Source organism: Aethalodelphis obliquidens, unplaced genomic scaffold (genome assembly GCF_003676395.1).
Source record: "Aethalodelphis obliquidens isolate GAN/ISIS:26980383/991018 unplaced genomic scaffold, ASM367639v1 scaffold15, whole genome shotgun sequence".
Lineage (NCBI taxonomy): Eukaryota > Metazoa > Chordata > Mammalia > Artiodactyla > Delphinidae > Aethalodelphis > Aethalodelphis obliquidens.
The window spans coordinates 502,739-520,102 of record NW_020837959.1 but is presented as its reverse complement, the minus strand read 5'-3'; the positions used below and the strand labels follow the sequence as shown (position 1 = coordinate 520,102).

General features: G+C 52.1%; 1 protein-coding gene across 7 annotated transcripts in view; it reads left to right on the top strand.

Moving 5' to 3' along the window:
- SLC9D1 (solute carrier family 9 member D1) overlaps positions 1-17,364 on the top strand; it is a 31,513-nt gene that overhangs the window by 12,622 nt on the left and 1,527 nt on the right. For 4 of the 7 annotated variants that reach the window (XM_027115764.1, XM_027115759.1, XM_027115760.1 and 1 more), the window contains 7 exons: positions 936-1,064; positions 4,813-4,905; positions 8,181-8,367; positions 8,446-8,566; positions 13,592-13,787; positions 16,402-16,552; positions 17,154-17,233. In XM_027115764.1, coding sequence (XP_026971565.1) covers positions 936-1,064; positions 4,813-4,905; positions 8,181-8,367; positions 8,446-8,566; positions 13,592-13,787; positions 16,402-16,552; positions 17,154-17,233 — 957 coding nt within the window. Of the gene's footprint in view, positions 1-935; positions 1,065-4,812; positions 4,906-8,180; positions 8,368-8,445; positions 8,567-13,591; positions 13,788-13,882; positions 15,560-16,401; positions 16,553-17,153; positions 17,234-17,364 lie in introns of those variants that run through there. The other 3 variants (XM_027115762.1, XM_027115763.1, XM_027115765.1) reach the window with 3 other exon arrangements.

The window sequence follows — 17,364 nt, the reverse complement described above, 5'->3', positions numbered from 1 at the left end:
ATGTCGACGTGGGGGCGGCCTGAGGTGCACACCTGCACCCTTGGAGGGAGCCGGTCTAGTGGGGGGACGTGGAATTCTTTAGACTCGAGGTCGACAGGGTTGTGGTTCGGGATCACTGTTTGGACTTGGACCGTGTGAGTGACAGGTGTGAGAGTGAGGGAGTGCAGCCTGCGCAGGGCCACATCAGTCGCTGGGTCTCCAGCTAAACTCCCTGACGCTGGAATCTGTTCAGGAGAAGAGACCGAGGCAAAGAACTCAGCCTTCAAGGTGCTGCCAGGACAGACAGCCGAGGGGCAGGTAGACATGCGGTCCCCACGGGCTTGTCCCGTGTGAGGGGCTGATCCCTGAACTGCTGTCTCAAATCCAGAGGTGAAAGACAGCACGTGTGTGGCCTTCCTTGGTTTTGACCACGTGGGGACTGGGAGGGGCTGAGTCTGAGAACGCGACTTCGTGCCCTTGGCGAGGGGCAGGGTCTCTCCACTGCGCAGTTGCCCCCCTTCCCCTTTGTACGTAGCGTAGCTTCTGGGGCGGCATCTTGAGGCCACGTGAATACCCCATTCCTCGCCACCCTCGGGCCAGCAGCCTTAGCACCGTCCACGAGTCTCTTCTGGACCGGTTCATACCCTGAAGGTTAGGTTGCCTTCGTGCCGTGGGAGCACAGTGGGGAAGGGCTCCCGGACTCGAGCCCTGAGAGGAGTCCTCGTACTCACAGTTCTCAGAGGACTGTCACGGGGTCCACGCGAGACAGACACATCGCTGTAATCGTTAGACGCTGAGGAGCGAGCCTAACCTGCTCCCAGAAGCCTCCCTCGGCTCCCGCACTTGCCTTTCTGCCCCCTCAGTGAGGCCAGGGTACCGTCCCACCCTACCTTCTCCTTTCTCTTGCTGCCTGTTATCTTATGTGTGTGTTTCTTGTCTGTTTATCCTTCTGTTAGGACATCGTCACCATAGGGATGTTGTCCTTACCATGCGGCTGGCTCTGTACAACGATAGGACTGCCGACCATGTTTGGTTACATCATCTGTGGCGTGCTTCTGGGGCCCTCCGGACTCAACAGTATTAAGGTAAGAACAAAATTGAACTGTTTAGTGTCTGTTGAACTTGAATTAATGAAGATAGGAGTTTCTTATAAATCATATCAAAGAAGATGTCTTTTAAAGTTAACTGAGGAATCTCTAAAGTGTAAGAAAGTCATTTTGTTCATTAATGAATGAGCAGCTTGACCAGACAAATGATCCTCTTCGTGTCTTTAAAATTATATTAGTTTTAAAGATTCTATTTGCAGTAATATTATGGGCTGGATTATTCGGACACTGAAAGGAACTAAAAATCCTGGATTAAATGTATTTTTAAAACATGCTTGGAGGGCTTCCCTGGTGGCGCAGTGGTTGAGAGTCCACCTGCCGATGCAGGGGACACGGGTTCGTGCCCCGGTCCAGGAGGATCCCACATGCAGCGGAGTGGCTGGGCCCGTGAGCCATGGCTGCTGAGCCTGCGTGTCTGGAGCCTTCGCTCCACGATGGGAGAGGCCACAACAGTGAGAGGCCCGCGTAAAAAAAAAAAAAACAACATGCTTGGGACTTCCCTGGTGGTGCAGTGGTTAAGAATCCGCCTGCCAAGGCAGGGGACACAGCTTCGAGCCCTGGTCTGGGAAGATCCCGCGTGCTGCGGAGTGACTAAGCCCGCGTGCCACGACTACTGAGCCCGCGTGCCACGACTACTGAGCCCGTGTGCCACGACTACTGAGCCCACGCGCCGCATCTACTGAAGCCTGCGCACCTAGAGCCTGTGCTCCGCAACAAGAGAAGCCACCACAATGAGGAGCCCGTGCACTGCAACGAAGAGTAGCCCCTGCTCGCTGCAACTAGAGAAAGCCCGCGCACAGCGACGAAGACCCAGTGCAGCAAGAAAATAAATAAAAATTAAAAAAACCAAAAAACCAAAAACCACGCTTAACACCCTGAGAAGCTGGTAAAGTAGTGAGCAGTGACCCAGCCTGGCTGTGGGTGTCTGGAGGCCCGGGAGGATGCGGGTGCTGAGGCTGCTCCTGCTGAAGGCTGTTTGCTGAGCAGATTGAGCGGAGCATTGTCCTGTGTTGGTGGCGCTTTTGACGGTGAGGAAAGAGTCCCAAGCCTTGTGGGCTTTAAGCTGGGTCCTTGAAAAGAAAACGCAATGTGGACAAAGGGAAAGAGAGTGCCATGTAGAGGTGTCCTGGTCCCACCCCAGCGGAATCTGCACTGCAGGGTGTGGGAAGGGGCCACGGTGTGCCCCGCCCTGCCTGATGCTTCCCTTTGGGTAGCATGGGAGTCGGTGAAGCGGGGGCTCCACCTGCAGCCTCATCCCCTCCTTGGCGTAGCCCACCCGCACCGGGTCTGGAGGGTCCTGAGGGATCCCCCCGCTGGACAACACGGGGGGGTCGAGGCGGCCTTCACACTGACTGATCCTCACAGCAGACTGTGTTGCCAGGTGAGAAGTACCTGGATGCTGCCGGCTGAGAGCCTGGACCTTGGTGAGGAGATGAGTGTAGCCGCTACCCAGCAGGGTGGCCTCTGGGAAGCCTGGTTTTAATTCAACTTTTTTTTTTTTTAACATCTTTATTGGAGTATAATTGCTTTAAAATGGTGTGTTAGTTGCTGCTGTATAACAAAGTGAATCAGCTATACATATATATATATCCCCGTATCTCTTCCCTCTTGCGTCTCCCTCCCACCCTCCCTATCCCACCCCTCTAGGTGGTCACAAAGCACTGAGCTGATCTCCCTGTGCTATGCGGCTGCTTCCCACTAGCCATCTGTTTTACATTTGGTAGTGTATATATGTCCATGCCACCCTCTCACTTCGTCCCAGCTTACCCTTCCCCCTCCCCGTGTCCTCACGTCCATTCTCTACATCTGCGTCTTTATTCCTCCCCTGCCCCTAGGTTCTTCAGAACCATTCTTTTTTAGATTCCATATATATGTGTTAGCATACGGTATTTGTTTTTCTCTTTCTGACTTACCTCACTCTGTATGACAGACTCTAGGTCCATCCATCTCACTACAAATAACTCAATTTCATTTCTTTTTATGGCTGAGTAATTTTCCATTGTATATATGTGCCACATCTTCTTTATCCATTCGTCTGTCGATGGACACTTAGGTTGCTTCCGTGTCCTGTGTATTGTAAATAGTGCTGAAATGAACATTGTGGTACATGACTCTTTTTCAATTATGGTTTTCTCTCAGGTTTTTAAATAGGTAGTTTTTATGTGATTGAAACAGTATAAAAAGCTGTAGGTGAAAAATCTTTGCCTGACCTTGTCCCATCCCTCCCTTTCCAGAACATTTGCAAACACTGGAAGACACAAATGTATCTTCCTTTTCCTTTTTACTTAACAGCAAAGATAGCTCATAAGCAAAGAATTAAGGCTAAATATCTAGGTAATAGATCCAACTGGATACTATGAATATTGCATTTCTTAATAAATTACCTATACCATGGAAAAATAATATAATTACAGTAGATAAAAATACCAAGATCAGGACTTCCCTGGCGGTCCAGTGGTTACGACTCTGCGCTCCCAATGCAGGGGGCCCAGGTTCCATTCCTGGTCAGGGAACTAGATCTGCATGCCACATGGTGTGGCCAGAAACAAAAAAGATAAACAAAAACAAAACCCCAAACAAACGAGCAAAAATACCAGGATAAAATTACCAAATTAAAAATGCAAGATCATACTAGCCGAAAGTGGGAGTGGTTAATGGAGAGAGTCTAATTGTATGTAATTGTACTTCAGTATTTATCTTTTCATAGTAGGGAGTTAACAGGCTTTCATTTTCTAAGTCAAGAAGTATAGGTTTAAGTATGTTACTTTGAAGTCAGGTTGCAGCCTAATTTTCAAAAGGGAAAATAAATAGTAGCAGTAAGGAAGCATAAAAAGCAGAAGACATAAAAGAATGAGAGCAAACGTTGTTTTATAGCAAATATATGTGGAATAAACTTCTCTATGAAAAGGTACAGGTTTGCAGATGGTGTCAGGAAAAAAAGTACAACAAACGAGATTGAATAAAAATAAAGTGAATAAAAGGTTGAGAGTGAAACGAGGAAATGCGCTGATAGAAAGAGGGCAAATCGGTGGTGTTCACAGCCAGCAGACAGAAGAGGTGCACGGCGGGGCCTGGGTGGCACACCGACACACGAAGGCCTGGACGCTATTTTCACGTGTTCAGGGAATGTTGAAAAAATCAAAAAGTTAGTGGCCGTAATGCAAACCTCAACTGTAAATAATATAAGTAGTACCAAATGTACTGGTATGAACAACACTGTCTGCTGTAGTGCAGGAACGTTGATGGTAAAAAGCAAATGAGGGGCACTGTACGTCAGGACCTGTGGGGAGTGGCCAGATGGGGTCCAGGAGAAAATCCCACACTCAGTCTCACCCAGACCCAAGGAAAGTAAAGCACTCCTGTTAGTTAAGTGTTAAACTCAGGTTTAATGCCTCCCTGTCCCCAGAGGAAGCTAATGGAAGGAAGTAATGGAAGTACCAGTGGAAATTAATGAACTTGAAAGTGGGTGAATTCATGAGTTGTTTCCTAGAAAATAAATAAAAATATTCCTCCGGCTAATCAAGAAAAAGGAAAAAAGGCACTACCGTCAGGAAGTTCAGAGTATCTCAGATATAGAGGAAATTCAGATCGTTGTTTGTTTGTTGTTTTAAATACTGGGCTTTTTGGTGGAGTCCCACTGAGTATGTTAGGACAAGATGGTTCTGTGAAGTACACGTGATATCTTAAATACGTTGTTTTACGGTTTTAAAACTTTCTTGTTTCTCAGTCAGTTGTGCAGGTGGAGACGTTGGGAGAATTTGGCGTGTTCTTTACTCTCTTCCTCGTTGGCTTAGAATTTTCCCCAGAGAAGCTGAGAAAGGTGAGTCCACCAGTGTGCTTGTGTCGTTGCCCCACTGAGATTAACGTGCCCTGCAACCACCGACCACGTTCGTTGGAGACTGGCCCACCAGATGAGGTCTGTTTAGAGTAGAATATGGTGTTGTAGTTTGATGTTATTTCTGGAACATAAACTCCAGAAGATAAAATGTTTTAAAAAAAGAGTGAAAATTCAGTGAATAAATGGAATTAGCTTTCAGTGGCTAATTCCAAACCGGGTCTGAGGAGTGCTGTGTTCAAACTTACTGATTTTTGAGTCCCTCCAAGAGGGTCCAACGCTGGTAGAGGCCGAAATATCATAGGGATGGAACGTTCAGTGTGTTACTCTGGGGAAAAACTCCTCGTTTTCCTAAATAAGTGGCAAATTTTGATTATTGCTGTGTCACTGTAAGATGAAAATATCTGAAAGGTTAATAGTATTTAGGACCATATGTATAAATAAATGTTAAAGTAGTGGAAGCAACAGTTCCTCCTAAGTTTGTTGACTTTAGAATGATTACTTTGAAAGCCGGAATATTCGAGAATGGAAACGGAGTTAGGTTGGAAGTGAATTCATGAAAAGCTACTTTGTGTTTGAACAGACAGCTCACAGAAGAGGAGAAAGCTGATGAGAAAGCAGATGGGGGTGTGTGGGAATTGACAGGGAGGCTGCTGGTTACAGGAAGGGGCAGCTCCATCCAGGCCCCGTTTTGCCACCAACTTAACTAGGACACTAGTGTCGAGTCAGCAGGGCTCTCAGTGACTTTGCGGGTGGTCACTGGGTGCCCTCCCACCAGGCTGATGAGAGTGACAGCTCGTGCCCCTTCTGGGGAGCAGTCCGGCAGTTGGATTCGAGAGCCTTGCCAGGTTCACGTCCTTCATTTGTGGTTCTGCTCCTGGGTTTCTAGGCAGAGGGAAGAGTCAAGCCCAAGTTTTGGTTTTTGTTTTTAAAATTAGCCCCTAAAAGGTACTCAGCTCCTCACTGTAGCATTTTTATGGAAGATCCACAGCAGACTGAGTGTCTGAGGCTAAGCTGGGATGTAGCTGCTGGGTGGACTCCTACGTAGCCATTAAAAGTGTTATAAGAATGTGCAGTAACAAAGAGAAAAATGTTAAATGCTGAACTTCAGAAGAAAAAACGAGCATATAGTGTGACTGTGGCCACACAGAAGGAGCCCAGAAGCACAGGAAATAATGCGCCAGACACCCGTGGGTGCTGCTCTCCAAGTCCTCTCTGACCACCAGCATGCTTCCTGCAGGAAGGGAAGTGAGCTCGGCCTGAGCCTGCGCTGCCGTAGGAGCAGCTGTGCCCGGCCCTGCCCACCCCTCTCCCCAGTTCCTCCTTTTCTTCTTTCTTTTTGTTTTTTAATAAATTAATTAATTTATTTTTATTTTTGGCCATGTTGGGTCTTTGTTGCTGCGTGCGGGCTTTCTCTAGTTGCGGCGAGCAGGGGCTACTCTGTTGTGGTGCGCAGGCTTCTCATTGCGGTGGCTTCTCTTGTTGCGGAGCATGGACTCTAGGCACGCAGGCTAGTTGCAGCACTTGGGCTCAGTAGTTGTGGTGCACGGGCTCAGTAGTTGTGGCACGCGGGCTCAGTAGTTGTGGCTTTCGGGCTCTAGAGCACAGGCTCAGTAGTTGTGGTGCACGGGCTTAGTTGCTCCACGGTGTGTGGGATCTTCCCAGACCAGGGCTCGAACCTGTGTCCCCTGCACTGGCAGGCGGATTCCTAACCACTGTGCCACCAGGGAAGTCCCGCCCCCTTTTCTTCTATTAAAGCTCCATTTGTCCATCCACTGACGACTCACTTCCTGTCAGTTTTCCTCCTCATACAGTGTCCTGAGTCAGTTCAGGGTTTTCTCCTGGTACTCTGGTATCTTTTTCATCCTTCTGGCACAATCACCTCCATGTGTTAATTTCTGAATCTAAAGTATAAAGAAAATTGGCCACTTCTCTTGGTCCTAAGGGAAGTGGCCGAATTCTTCCTGTTAATTCCGTTGAGGTGTGTGTTGTGGCTGGGCCAGAGGGGCCTGGCGAGGACCTGTGGGGTCTCCCGGGAGCGGGAGGGTCTTCCCAGGCAGCCCTGTGAAAGCGCAGCCTGGACCCCTTGGTGTTCACGTGCGTTCAGACGTTCACAGCAAGCAGCGGTGTTACCTTGCGGTTAGGAGTGCGGAGGGGCAGCGTCTGGTCCCCCCCGCGTCCCTGGTGCAGCCACCTCAGCTGGCGCGTTCTCATCTGGGCTGTGAGGGGTTGGGAAGAGTCAGATGTCCTCTGGGTCCAGAGTCTCATAGCTGTCTTCCCCAGCACTGTGGTGTTCAGGGTTAAATAAGGAAGTAACGTCATTCACCATGATGTTTGCGTGCCTGCATCAGTGTGATACGTTTTTGTGATGCTTTAGGGATTTTGCGCCGGGGGATGCAGCCTGAGGCAGGGCTTGTGGGAGCAGGTGTGTGTTGTAAGTCAGGGCAGGGGCTTGGGCGGGGACCGGCCTTATTGGGTGCCTTTGGGTCTGGGGCGAGCTGGGGTCTCTAATGTCCCCTAGCTCCGATGTCCCTGAGCGCCACCGAGCCTGGCTGCTCCCCACCTGGCGGCCCTGACCCTTGACCTGCACCTGGAGCGCATCCCGCCCCTTCGTAGGCAGGCCCATGGGCTCGGCGTGCAGAAAGTTTATATCCATTGATAACTACGCTAGTAAGTCCACGTTTATTTTGCTTTTATTTCTCAGCGATAAGTGACTGACAGCTTTAGCGCACCCTGAGGTGCCGGTGGCTCTCCTGCCTCGTGGGGTACCCATGTGGCCCTGTCACGGTGGGAGGTTCCTTGGCGGGGTTTTGAAGTGTCAGCAGTTGCTGGCAGGTCCCTCTCAGTCTCCTGTGAAATCTCCCAGAGGCCTGATTAGAGACAGTTCAGAGACGCCCGAGTCTGCGAGATCCTTCCCGGGCCTTGTCACCGAGGATGCTCGTGCCCTCGACTGTCTGTCGTTTATCTGTGAATCACCTGGGCCGCTCAGGTGTGTCCCGTTTCCGCTGGAAGAGGGGGCGGAGGGGTCCCCAGCTCCAGGTGTGTTCTGAGGATGGCGGTGCACGACGCGGAGAGTGTGGAGGGCGTGCTTCGTCCCTAACCACGCCCAGCGCTCGGTGACCGCGTGTGCCCGCCCCCGCTTTTCGTGGTGTTGCGCTGGTGTGTTTGCTGCGGGGCCGGCCGGTTCCTGGGCAGGCGTGCCCGCGCTCTGCGGGGCCGCGGGCACTGAGGTGTGTGCTCACCCCTGTGCTCTCTCCCAGGTGTGGAAGATCTCCCTGCAGGGGCCCTGCTACATGACTCTGCTCATGGTGGCCTTTGGCTTGCTCTGGGGCCACCTTCTGCAGATCAGACCCACCCAGAGCGTCTTTATCTCCACCTGCCTCTCCTTGTCGAGCACACCCCTGGTGTCCAAGTTCCTTGTGGGCAGCGCTCGCAGCGACAAGGAAGGTAGGTGGCCGCGCGTTCTGAGCGTGTGTCAAGGTTAACCGACTTGAGTCCACACGCTCTTAGTGACTTTTCCCCAAGCAGGCGACATCGACTACGGCGCGGTGCTGCTGGGGATGCTGGTGACGCAGGACGTGCAGCTGGGACTGTTCATGGCTGTCCTGCCCACGCTCATCCAGGCGGGAGCCGGCGCACACGCCAGGTAGGGTTGCTGCCGTACTTCAGTTCACGGTCTGTTTTTCTGGCTTCAGATCATTTGTTTATCGAAATACCGACCTTCCTTTCCTTCTCAAGTACAAGGTTTCTTCTGCTCTGTTTCCAGTTTCTGTTGGAGGGCTCTGGGCATTCTTTCATGGTTAGTCTGCTGCCGATGGCAGGTTCTCTCGGTTTCCTCATCTGAGTCTTATCTCCCTTCCCGCTGGAGGACGTGGCCACCGGGTGTTGGTCTGCAGCAGACGTTTCTTTCTTCCAGTGCCTGGCAGTGCTGTGCTGCTTCTCCCTGGCCTCCGACGGCTTCAGTGATAAACCGGCTGTCGTTCAGATCTGTGTTTCTCCACAAGTAACGCAAGGCTGCTCTCTGGCTGCTTTCAAGACTTTGCCTTTAGTTTTCAGAAATTGAATTACGCTGTCTTGGTGTCTTAGCTTGGGCTCTTCAGCAGACACCACAGATGCGGCAGCTTACACAGCAGACGTTTAGCCTCGGGGGCTGGGCGCCGGAGATTAGGGTGCTGGTGCCCTCTCAGGCAGCTGTCTTCTCCTGTGTCTCCACGGTAGGGGAGGTGGAGAGGCTGCAGAGCCCTCCGGTCTCTCTTATAGAGGCCATTAGTCCCAGCACCGGCCCCACCTCCAGATGACTCTGGGGGGACACACACCTCCGGCCCGTAATACCTTTGGGTTTGTTCTGTGTGGCGTTCGTTCATCTCCTCGAAGCTGTAGCTCTGTGTCTCTTGTCTATTCCTAGTTTAGGAATTTCGGCCATTGTTTCCTCAGGTGTTTTTTTTCAGTCCCGATTGCCCCCTCCTCGTGGGACCCCAGTGATGCGCACGTGGCTCTTCTGTTGTCCCACGGGGCTCTGAGACACTTCTTTTTCGGTCTGTTTTCTGCCTGTTGTTCAGACTGGGTAGATTCTGTCCGTTTGTCCTCACGTCCACTGGTCCCATCCTCTGTCATCTCTCTACTGTTCAGCCCATCCAGCAAGATTTTTGCTCGCGTTATTATACTGTTTAGTGGTATAATTTCCATTTGATTCTTCTTCTTATAACTTCTGTTTCTTGCTGAGATTTTCTATTTTTTCATTTGTTTCAAGAGAATTTTTTAAGTGCTATTGAATCATTTTTACGATGTGGCTGCTTTAAAATCTTTGTCAGATAACCCTAATGATGACGGGTCTTGATGTTGGAGTCTCATTCAGGTTGTAGTTTTCCTGATTCTTGGTGTGGTGAGTGATTTCCAGTCGTATCCTGGACATTTTATATCTGATAACATAAGTCTCTGGATCCTTTCATTATTTTTTAAAGCCAGCAGCCCCATGTTGAGGCGTGGTTGAGGGTGGGTGTGTGTTCATCTTCCTGCTGAGCCCCGTCCGGGGAGCGTGGACAGCCTGCCTCATTGCTGACCGGCGGAGTGGAAGCGTTTTGTATTTTTAGTATTTGCCTTTTGCCAGATATTGTAATAAGTTTCAGCAATCCAAAGTGATCAAGATCTCATCTCTGCTCTCAGGAAGCTCAGCCTGGCGGGGAAAGTAGAAGGAGGGAATGATTTTTAACTGAGATTCCCAGAGGTGAAGGCTCCGGCCCTGGTGTGTGGCCACCATGGAGCCCCAGCTCTCCATTTGCCAACCCTGCGGGCTGTGTTCTCACCTGTAGAATGGGAACAAGGTGGAACCTGGACAGTGTGCTGGCTGTCAACAGGAGAGACTCGTAAGGCACCTGACACGCCCCTCGTATGTGCAGCTGTTAAAGGCCGTTTGTCAGGAAGGCCCTTTGTCTGTCATTTTTCTTTGATCCAAAGGTCTTTAACTGTCAGAAAAGCGACCTTTGTTGCATTAGTCCTTCTGGCTACAGATTTTCAGGGTAAGTAACTGAAAAAACATTTAGACAGAAAAAGGATTTGTAACTTTAGCTGAAAGTCGTTTGAGTTCTGCTTGGGCTGTGCAGTAAGTCCTTCCCGGGAGAGGCGGGAACCCCCTTTCCCAGGCAGAATCCGAACCGCGGCCAAGAGTGTCCGGGCCCCCTGGGAACTACGGGTATCACCTGGGAACCAGGCCCCCTGCCAGGTAGACAGGTATGGCTCAGGCAGAAGACTTGGAAAGCTTTTCTTTTTATCTTCCTAATTTAAAATTTCATCCAGTACTGGTACTGGTCCTGTTGACGTAATTCCTGTTTTGTCATGAGAAGCCATGTTTACCGAGAATTTTAATGACGTGGAAAAGTGCCCTGCATTGTGTTAGGTTGTAAAAAAGAGTCAAGACCACATATAGTATTTCTCAGAAGGAGAAACATGGAGCTGCCACGTGACTCAGCTCTTCTGCTCCAGGGTGTGTACCCCACAGGAATGGGAACACCTGTCCACAGGTGTCACCTTTGGGGGGGCGAAGGCGGCACAGCCACGTGAATGCCCCTCATGCCATGAGTTACACACTAATGGGGAAGGTGGTAAATTTTATGTTACGAATATTTTACCACAATAAAAAAAACCTGTGCGTGAATGTTCATGGCAGCATTCGTCGTGATGGCTAAGACGTGGAAACAACTCAAATGTCCATTAGCTAACAGACAGGTGAATAAAACATACAGGGAAATGTCATTCAGCCATAAAAAGGAATGACGCGCTGACACACACTACGGCGCGGATGAGCCCTGAGCACAGACGCCAAAGCCCACACCGTGGTTCCCACAAACGATTCTGTTTATATGAAACGTCCAGAACAGGCAGGTCCACGGAGACAGCAGGCTGGTGGTGCTGGGGGCTGGGCTTGGGGAGTGAGTGTAAGGGGCGCAGGCTCTCTCGGGGATGAAATACATTCTGAGACTGTGGTGGTGGCACAACTCTGTGACTAGAAGCCGTTGAATTGTAGACTTCAAATGGGGGAATTGTGTGAAATGAGACATGTATCAAAAAAGCTGTTAAAATTACATACAATATTATTTTAACTGCATAAAGGAGAAAATGGGGGCTAGAAATGTGTATTAGAGTGTCCAGTAGAGGAGTAGATTATGGTGAGTTTACTGTTTACTTTATTTACTTTTCTGTATAATTTGGGAAAACCTCTTTTCCAATTTTGATAACCAGGGAAAATTTATAGTAAAAAATATTAAATAAAATCAATAGTAATGTTAATATAAGCTTTGCCTCTTAATTCAGCTTTATTCAGAACTCGTCTTGATCTTTCCTAAAGGAAAGAATTGTCTTCTTCCCTCCAAATGTTTCACAGGTAAAGGACAGAACACAGAGACTATGATAAAATTATAAAGTAATTCAAATTTTACTAGAATTAAAATCTTGCAAAACCATGAAAGTTCTAGAAGAAAGTATGGATGAATGTATTACCAAATATTGAAGATGTTCAAGCAGAACACAAATTCCAGAAGCCATAAAGGACAAGAAATGCGATCAGTGTCACTGAAGTTTCATACTTTGAATGTTTAAATACATGCACATGTCTGTGTACACACAAACACACATCCACCCACGCACACGCATGGATACACACAGGCCTGCACACATACATATACACACATACATGTGTGCACACACGTATGCGTGCACATACATGTACAGGAACACATTAGGTAAGCAGGCCAAAGACAAATGGGAAAGAGATGTGTGTACACGTTCTGTCTTACTGTTTAAAATCGAAGTATAGTTGATTTTAAGACAGGGTTAAGTTTCGCATTTCATGAAGATCTACAAATCAATGAGAAAAACGAGACTAACGCAGTTAACAGACAGGTGAGCGCTGAGAGCGGCTAACTCAGCAACAAGCGAGTGGGAGAGCACCCCGCCCCCTGCCCCCCACGGAAGGAAGTCTGGGGGCGCCTCTCCCTGTTGGGCAGGGCCGTCTGTCAAGGGTGGACGTGGACGGGCACGAGCTCCCCCACACGCCACCCCCAGTGTGGCTGAGCCTGGACGACCCATTCCCGGGTCCAGCCCAGGAGACGTGGCCCCGGCCCTCGGGTCACGGACGTCAGACCGCATCCCCACGTGTTGCTTTGGCCTCTGCAGCCCACTGAATGGGATGAGTCAGGGGTCACTGGGGTACAGGGGGAAGGGGTGCCCGGTGCCGGCCCTGAGGGTCCGGGTCGCGGGCGGTGGGTGAGGAGTTCGGCGTCAGCTGCCGGGCTCTGGGGGCCTGGCTGGGACTTCGCGCAGGTTTCTCTTCCTGCCGAGGCCACAGACCCCGCCTTCTCCCCTGGGCTGTCATCCTGAGCCTTAGCCATGGGTGTTCACAGAGGCTCTGCTGTGACGCCCTGAGGCATCACACACCCTGGGACGTGTCTGGGCTGCTGGTCTAGGCCTGGCTGCAGGGGCGAGTCCTCTCTTACCACCTGATTTATATTCTTCCATCAAGAGCTCTTAAACCAGAATTTTGGACTGAAGGGTTTCCTAAATGTGATGGGGAACTGGGGTTAAAAACTGTGTATGTTACCATGAACACGACAGATGCACAATAATGCCTATCTTGTGAAGGTCATTAGGTTGAGATCTTAACAATATATTGAGATCTGAGTAGCATATTCTAAAAAGGGCTTCGTGCAGAAGCCTTTTCTCCGTGACTAAGTAGCAGAAAATTCAGAGTTCTGGCTTGGGATAAGGGAAGGCTTTTCTGAAAGTCGCTGGCATCCCCCAGTCACGCTTTGGTGGGGAGCCTGCAGTGTCGTGTTACAGAGCGACTGTTGCCTTACAAAGAATTTCAAATGGGGGTTAATTCCTAGTGAGGACTTTTATCATCTGTCATCGATGGAGACACATAAGCTGTCAGTCACGAGTCATTACATCCTATAAAATGTACTTACTCCAAAGTATTAATTGCAATACAATTCAGCTTCTATATTCAAGTAACTTAATTTCTGAGGTTAATGTTTGATGGATTTTATTCTAACATTTAGAAATGAAAATGTCTGCGATTTGGGTCATTTATTTTGTGATGCTAAAAAGGAATGAAAGGTCATTTCGTTGGACTTGAGCGTATTCTGAGGAGAATTATGCGTCTCCCTCTCTTTCCCAGCGTCGCCATGGAGATCCTGCGGGTCCTGGGCCTGGTCGGGCAGGTCCTCTTCTCGCTTGCTGCGGTTCTCCTCTTCTGTCTTGTCGTGAGGACCTACCTCGTGGGACCGTACTGCCGGAGGCTGCACGCGGAGAGCAAGGGGAACAAGGAGGTCCTCATCCTGGGAATCTCCGCTTTCACCTTCCTCATGCTGACGGTAAGGCCCCAAATGCCCGCCGCTTACATCGCCTGACTCATCCTCTGTTCACCGAGAGCTTGTGATCGGTCCTTTCTCTTTCATTTTACTAACAGTTGGCATCCGTGAGACGCTTGTGGGTGTTTTATCCGCGCACAGTCGTGCTGCCTGGCGCTTCTACCCGCGCTCTAGGCTCTCTGCTGGGATGGTGTTTGTGAGTGTGCAACCGTGCGAGTGTGTCTTAGACGCTTTGCATCCGAAGTAAGAATCACAGTTTAAAACGACTTTTTGTTCTGTTTGATGAGAACAAGCTAGTGAGCAGCATAACTTCTTTCACTGTAACGTGAAAAGCTCACCATAGAGGCTTGTTTTGGAGGCGGCCGTCCCAGTTAAGGGACAGGCTTCTCATGGGAGAGCAGGGGAGGGGCTGGAGACCCCGTAAACAGTCCCAGCTCTGGGGGCATCACCTGCACGGAAGAGCTGCGCCCCTCGACGTGCGCCGGAGAAGTGAAGACCCGTGTTCACGTGGAAACTGACGTGTGAGCGTGACAACAGCTGTGCTCCCATCAGCCCAGACCGCCCAGATGGCCTTCCTCAGGCGCGTAGTTCAGCCAGCCACGGCCCTCCACGCCAGGGCAGCCACCCAGCTTTGAACCGTGGGTCTGTGAGTCGCCGGAGAGCTGTGCTGACTCGAAAAGCCGGTCCCCAAGGTCAGGCGCTGCGTCCCTCCACCTGCGTGCAGTTCGTGAAGACAGATCAGAGACGGGGGAAGGCCGCTGGCCGGGTGCTGAGGAGGGAGGTGGTGGGGAGGACCCCGGAGGTCACGGCGGCCCACGTGGCTCCACGGTGTCACATCCACGGGGCTCGTGCTGTGACTTGGGAAGATGCTGCCGTGGGGGAGCCCGGGGGAAGGTACCGGGGTCTCTGGATGACTTCGTAGAACTGCACATGAGCCTACAGTAAGGTCAAGAGAAAAGTTTAATCCTATAAAGGACACTGAGGAAAAGAACTTCCTTACACAGTTGCGTTGCCTGCTAGTGTCTCGTAATCTTGGGAGAAGACTGAGGTTTGCTTTTGCTCAGAGCCGTTCACGTATGTGACCGACTTCGGTTTTGTGCGTTGTTCCATCCCATCTGGAGTGTCCTCTCTGGAATGACACCCAGCAGAGCGCTCTGACCCGGCGCTCCGTGCTGCCACCTAGCGGCACTTGAGCCGAAGCAGCCTCGCTCTGCGGCCCGTGTGTCCCGAGCGCCTGCGCGGGTTCCGGGCGCCGGGGGAGGCATCTAGCGTCCGAGGCCGCCGCTCGCTCGCGCCGTCTGTGCTTAGACGTTCCGGGCCGTGGGAGTGAGGCTGGACGTGCGGGTCTAGGCCCGGGCCGTGTGGGCCTGCGTGACCGCAGCTGGTTTCCCCAGGTGGCCGTGCCCTTCTCCCCGCCCAGCACGTTTCAGAGGCTGACCCCAAGCTGTAGCCCGTGCCAGTGCTTCATTCCTTCCCACGGCTGAATGGTATTCCTTGTCAGATACAGTTTTGCTAATATCTTGTAGTTTGTGACTTGCCTTTCACTCTCTTGACGACGTGTTTTTGAACGGAAGTTCCTAATTGTAGCGTGGTGCTGTGATCGTTCTTTAAGGGCAGCACTTCAGGGTCCTGCGTGACGCGTGTTTTCCGGCTCCAGGTCACGGAGATGCTGTGTGTTGTCCTCTGGAAACGCACTGCTTTCTTTTCTCACTGAGACCTGCCATCCACGGGAGGCGAGTTAGCGCGGGGTGGATGGCCGTGGTCAGGACCTGTTCTCCACGAGCGTCTCCTCACCCCCGTGAAGTCGAAGTCGAAGGTCACAGCACAGAAGCCGCGTGGCCGAGCATGGGTGGCCCAGACGCCCTGCTGTCCCCAGGTGGGCGGGCGGCCAGCCCGGCCCCCTCTCTGCAGGCTGTCTGGTCGTGGTCTTCTGGGTCACGGGGATGGGTTCAGCTGGTCGGCTTCCAGGCACAGGGAGTTCTGTGACTGCTCCCGTAACGCTAGGCGCCCTTGGTTCCCCGCGTCCGTGTCCGCGCTGCCCGGTGTGTGTCATGTGTGCGGCGGCAGCGAGCGCTGTGTCGGATCCGCTCCCAGGCATCTGATGGGCTCTGACACGGTCGTCAGCAGGGCTTCCTGGAACATCGTCCATCTGTCTTTGCTGCTCTCGTCACTGGATTTACCTCCCCGAGTTAAACACCGTGTCCGCTTTCTTCCTCTAGGCGCTGGCCAGGGTGGGGGGGGGGGAATACTTTTGTGTGCCACGTGTTTAATGCCAGGGGAGTTGGGCTGTTTATTGATTCAGGGTAAAGAAAGTTGTCACAAATTCTTAGATCTTGGGAAATAGTCCCACTCGAAATGTCTGCAGCAGTCTACACAAACGATGGTTGCAACTGTTGTATGACCGTTTCCTCTCGCTCGTGGTCAGTGAGCTGACGTCCCCTGCTGTGCCTTCTGCGGGGTTCTCCTGGGACGCCGCAGGGGCCTGGGCGGGGGCAGGGAAGCTGGCTTGTCGCAGTTTTATGGGGACATCCCGCTGCGTCCGAGAGGCCCTCTCGTGTGTCCTCAGCAGAGTCACTGGCGGGTGCACCTGGCGTGACCTGTGTCCTCCTCCCCTCAGGTCACCGAGCTCCTGGACGTGTCTATGGAGCTGGGCTGCTTCCTGGCCGGAGCCCTGGTGTCCTCCCAGGGCCACGTGGTCGCTGAGGAGGTCGTGTCCTGCGTGGAGCCCGTCCGTGACTTCCTGGCCATCGTGTTCTTCGCGTCCATAGGTGACCCTCCTCCTCCAGGGGTGACACTCCCACTGGGTCTCATCTGCTCACACGTGTTTCTACTTAGCTTGTGCCGCGAAAACAGTCCCCATGGCGACTAGGGTCTGAGGGACTCTACCTTAGAAGGAGGGAAGGTTTGAGCTGAGGGACGGGGGCTCCTGACTGGTGGTCCTGAGGGTCCACCGCTCAGCAGGGTGGCAGGCCCACTTCAGCACGTCCATATCAAGTGCAGGAAGAAATTCTAATTTTAATACAAAAAATCAAACTAGCATGTCGAGGCTGCTGCCCTGGGAATGTCCCCGTGGAGGGGGGCGGTCCCACTCGCGGTCACAGCACGGCCATCTGGCCTCTCGCTCACACCCTGCACCGCTCGGTGGGTCCAAGAGCCCCAGAGACTCTGGGTGCCTCGAGAGGCAGGTTCTGAAGCCCGTGGAAACAGGGCGGGGAGCACCGAGTCACCCGGCCCTCTGCTCAGGGTCTCGGGGTGGAGTGGGTGGGAGACACCCTGCCCCTTCCCGTCCTGGCGGAGGAGCCTGTGGATGTAGGGGCGGCAGGGAGGCCGGCCGCCCAGCCCAGACGATCGCCGGTGCCTGTCCCCCAGGCCTTCACGTGTTCCCCACCTTCGTGCTGCGCGAGCTCGCCGTGCTGCTGGCCCTCACGCTCTCGGTGGTGGCCATGAAGGTAGGGCCCCCGCTTGCGAGTCCGCCCTGCCTTGGCTTTCCCCTGTCACACCACGTGCCCCGCTTCCTGCCTGTGTGTGCCCCCCGCCCAGCGCAGCCCGGCAGCTGGGGCGTCTTGGATCGGGATGGCCC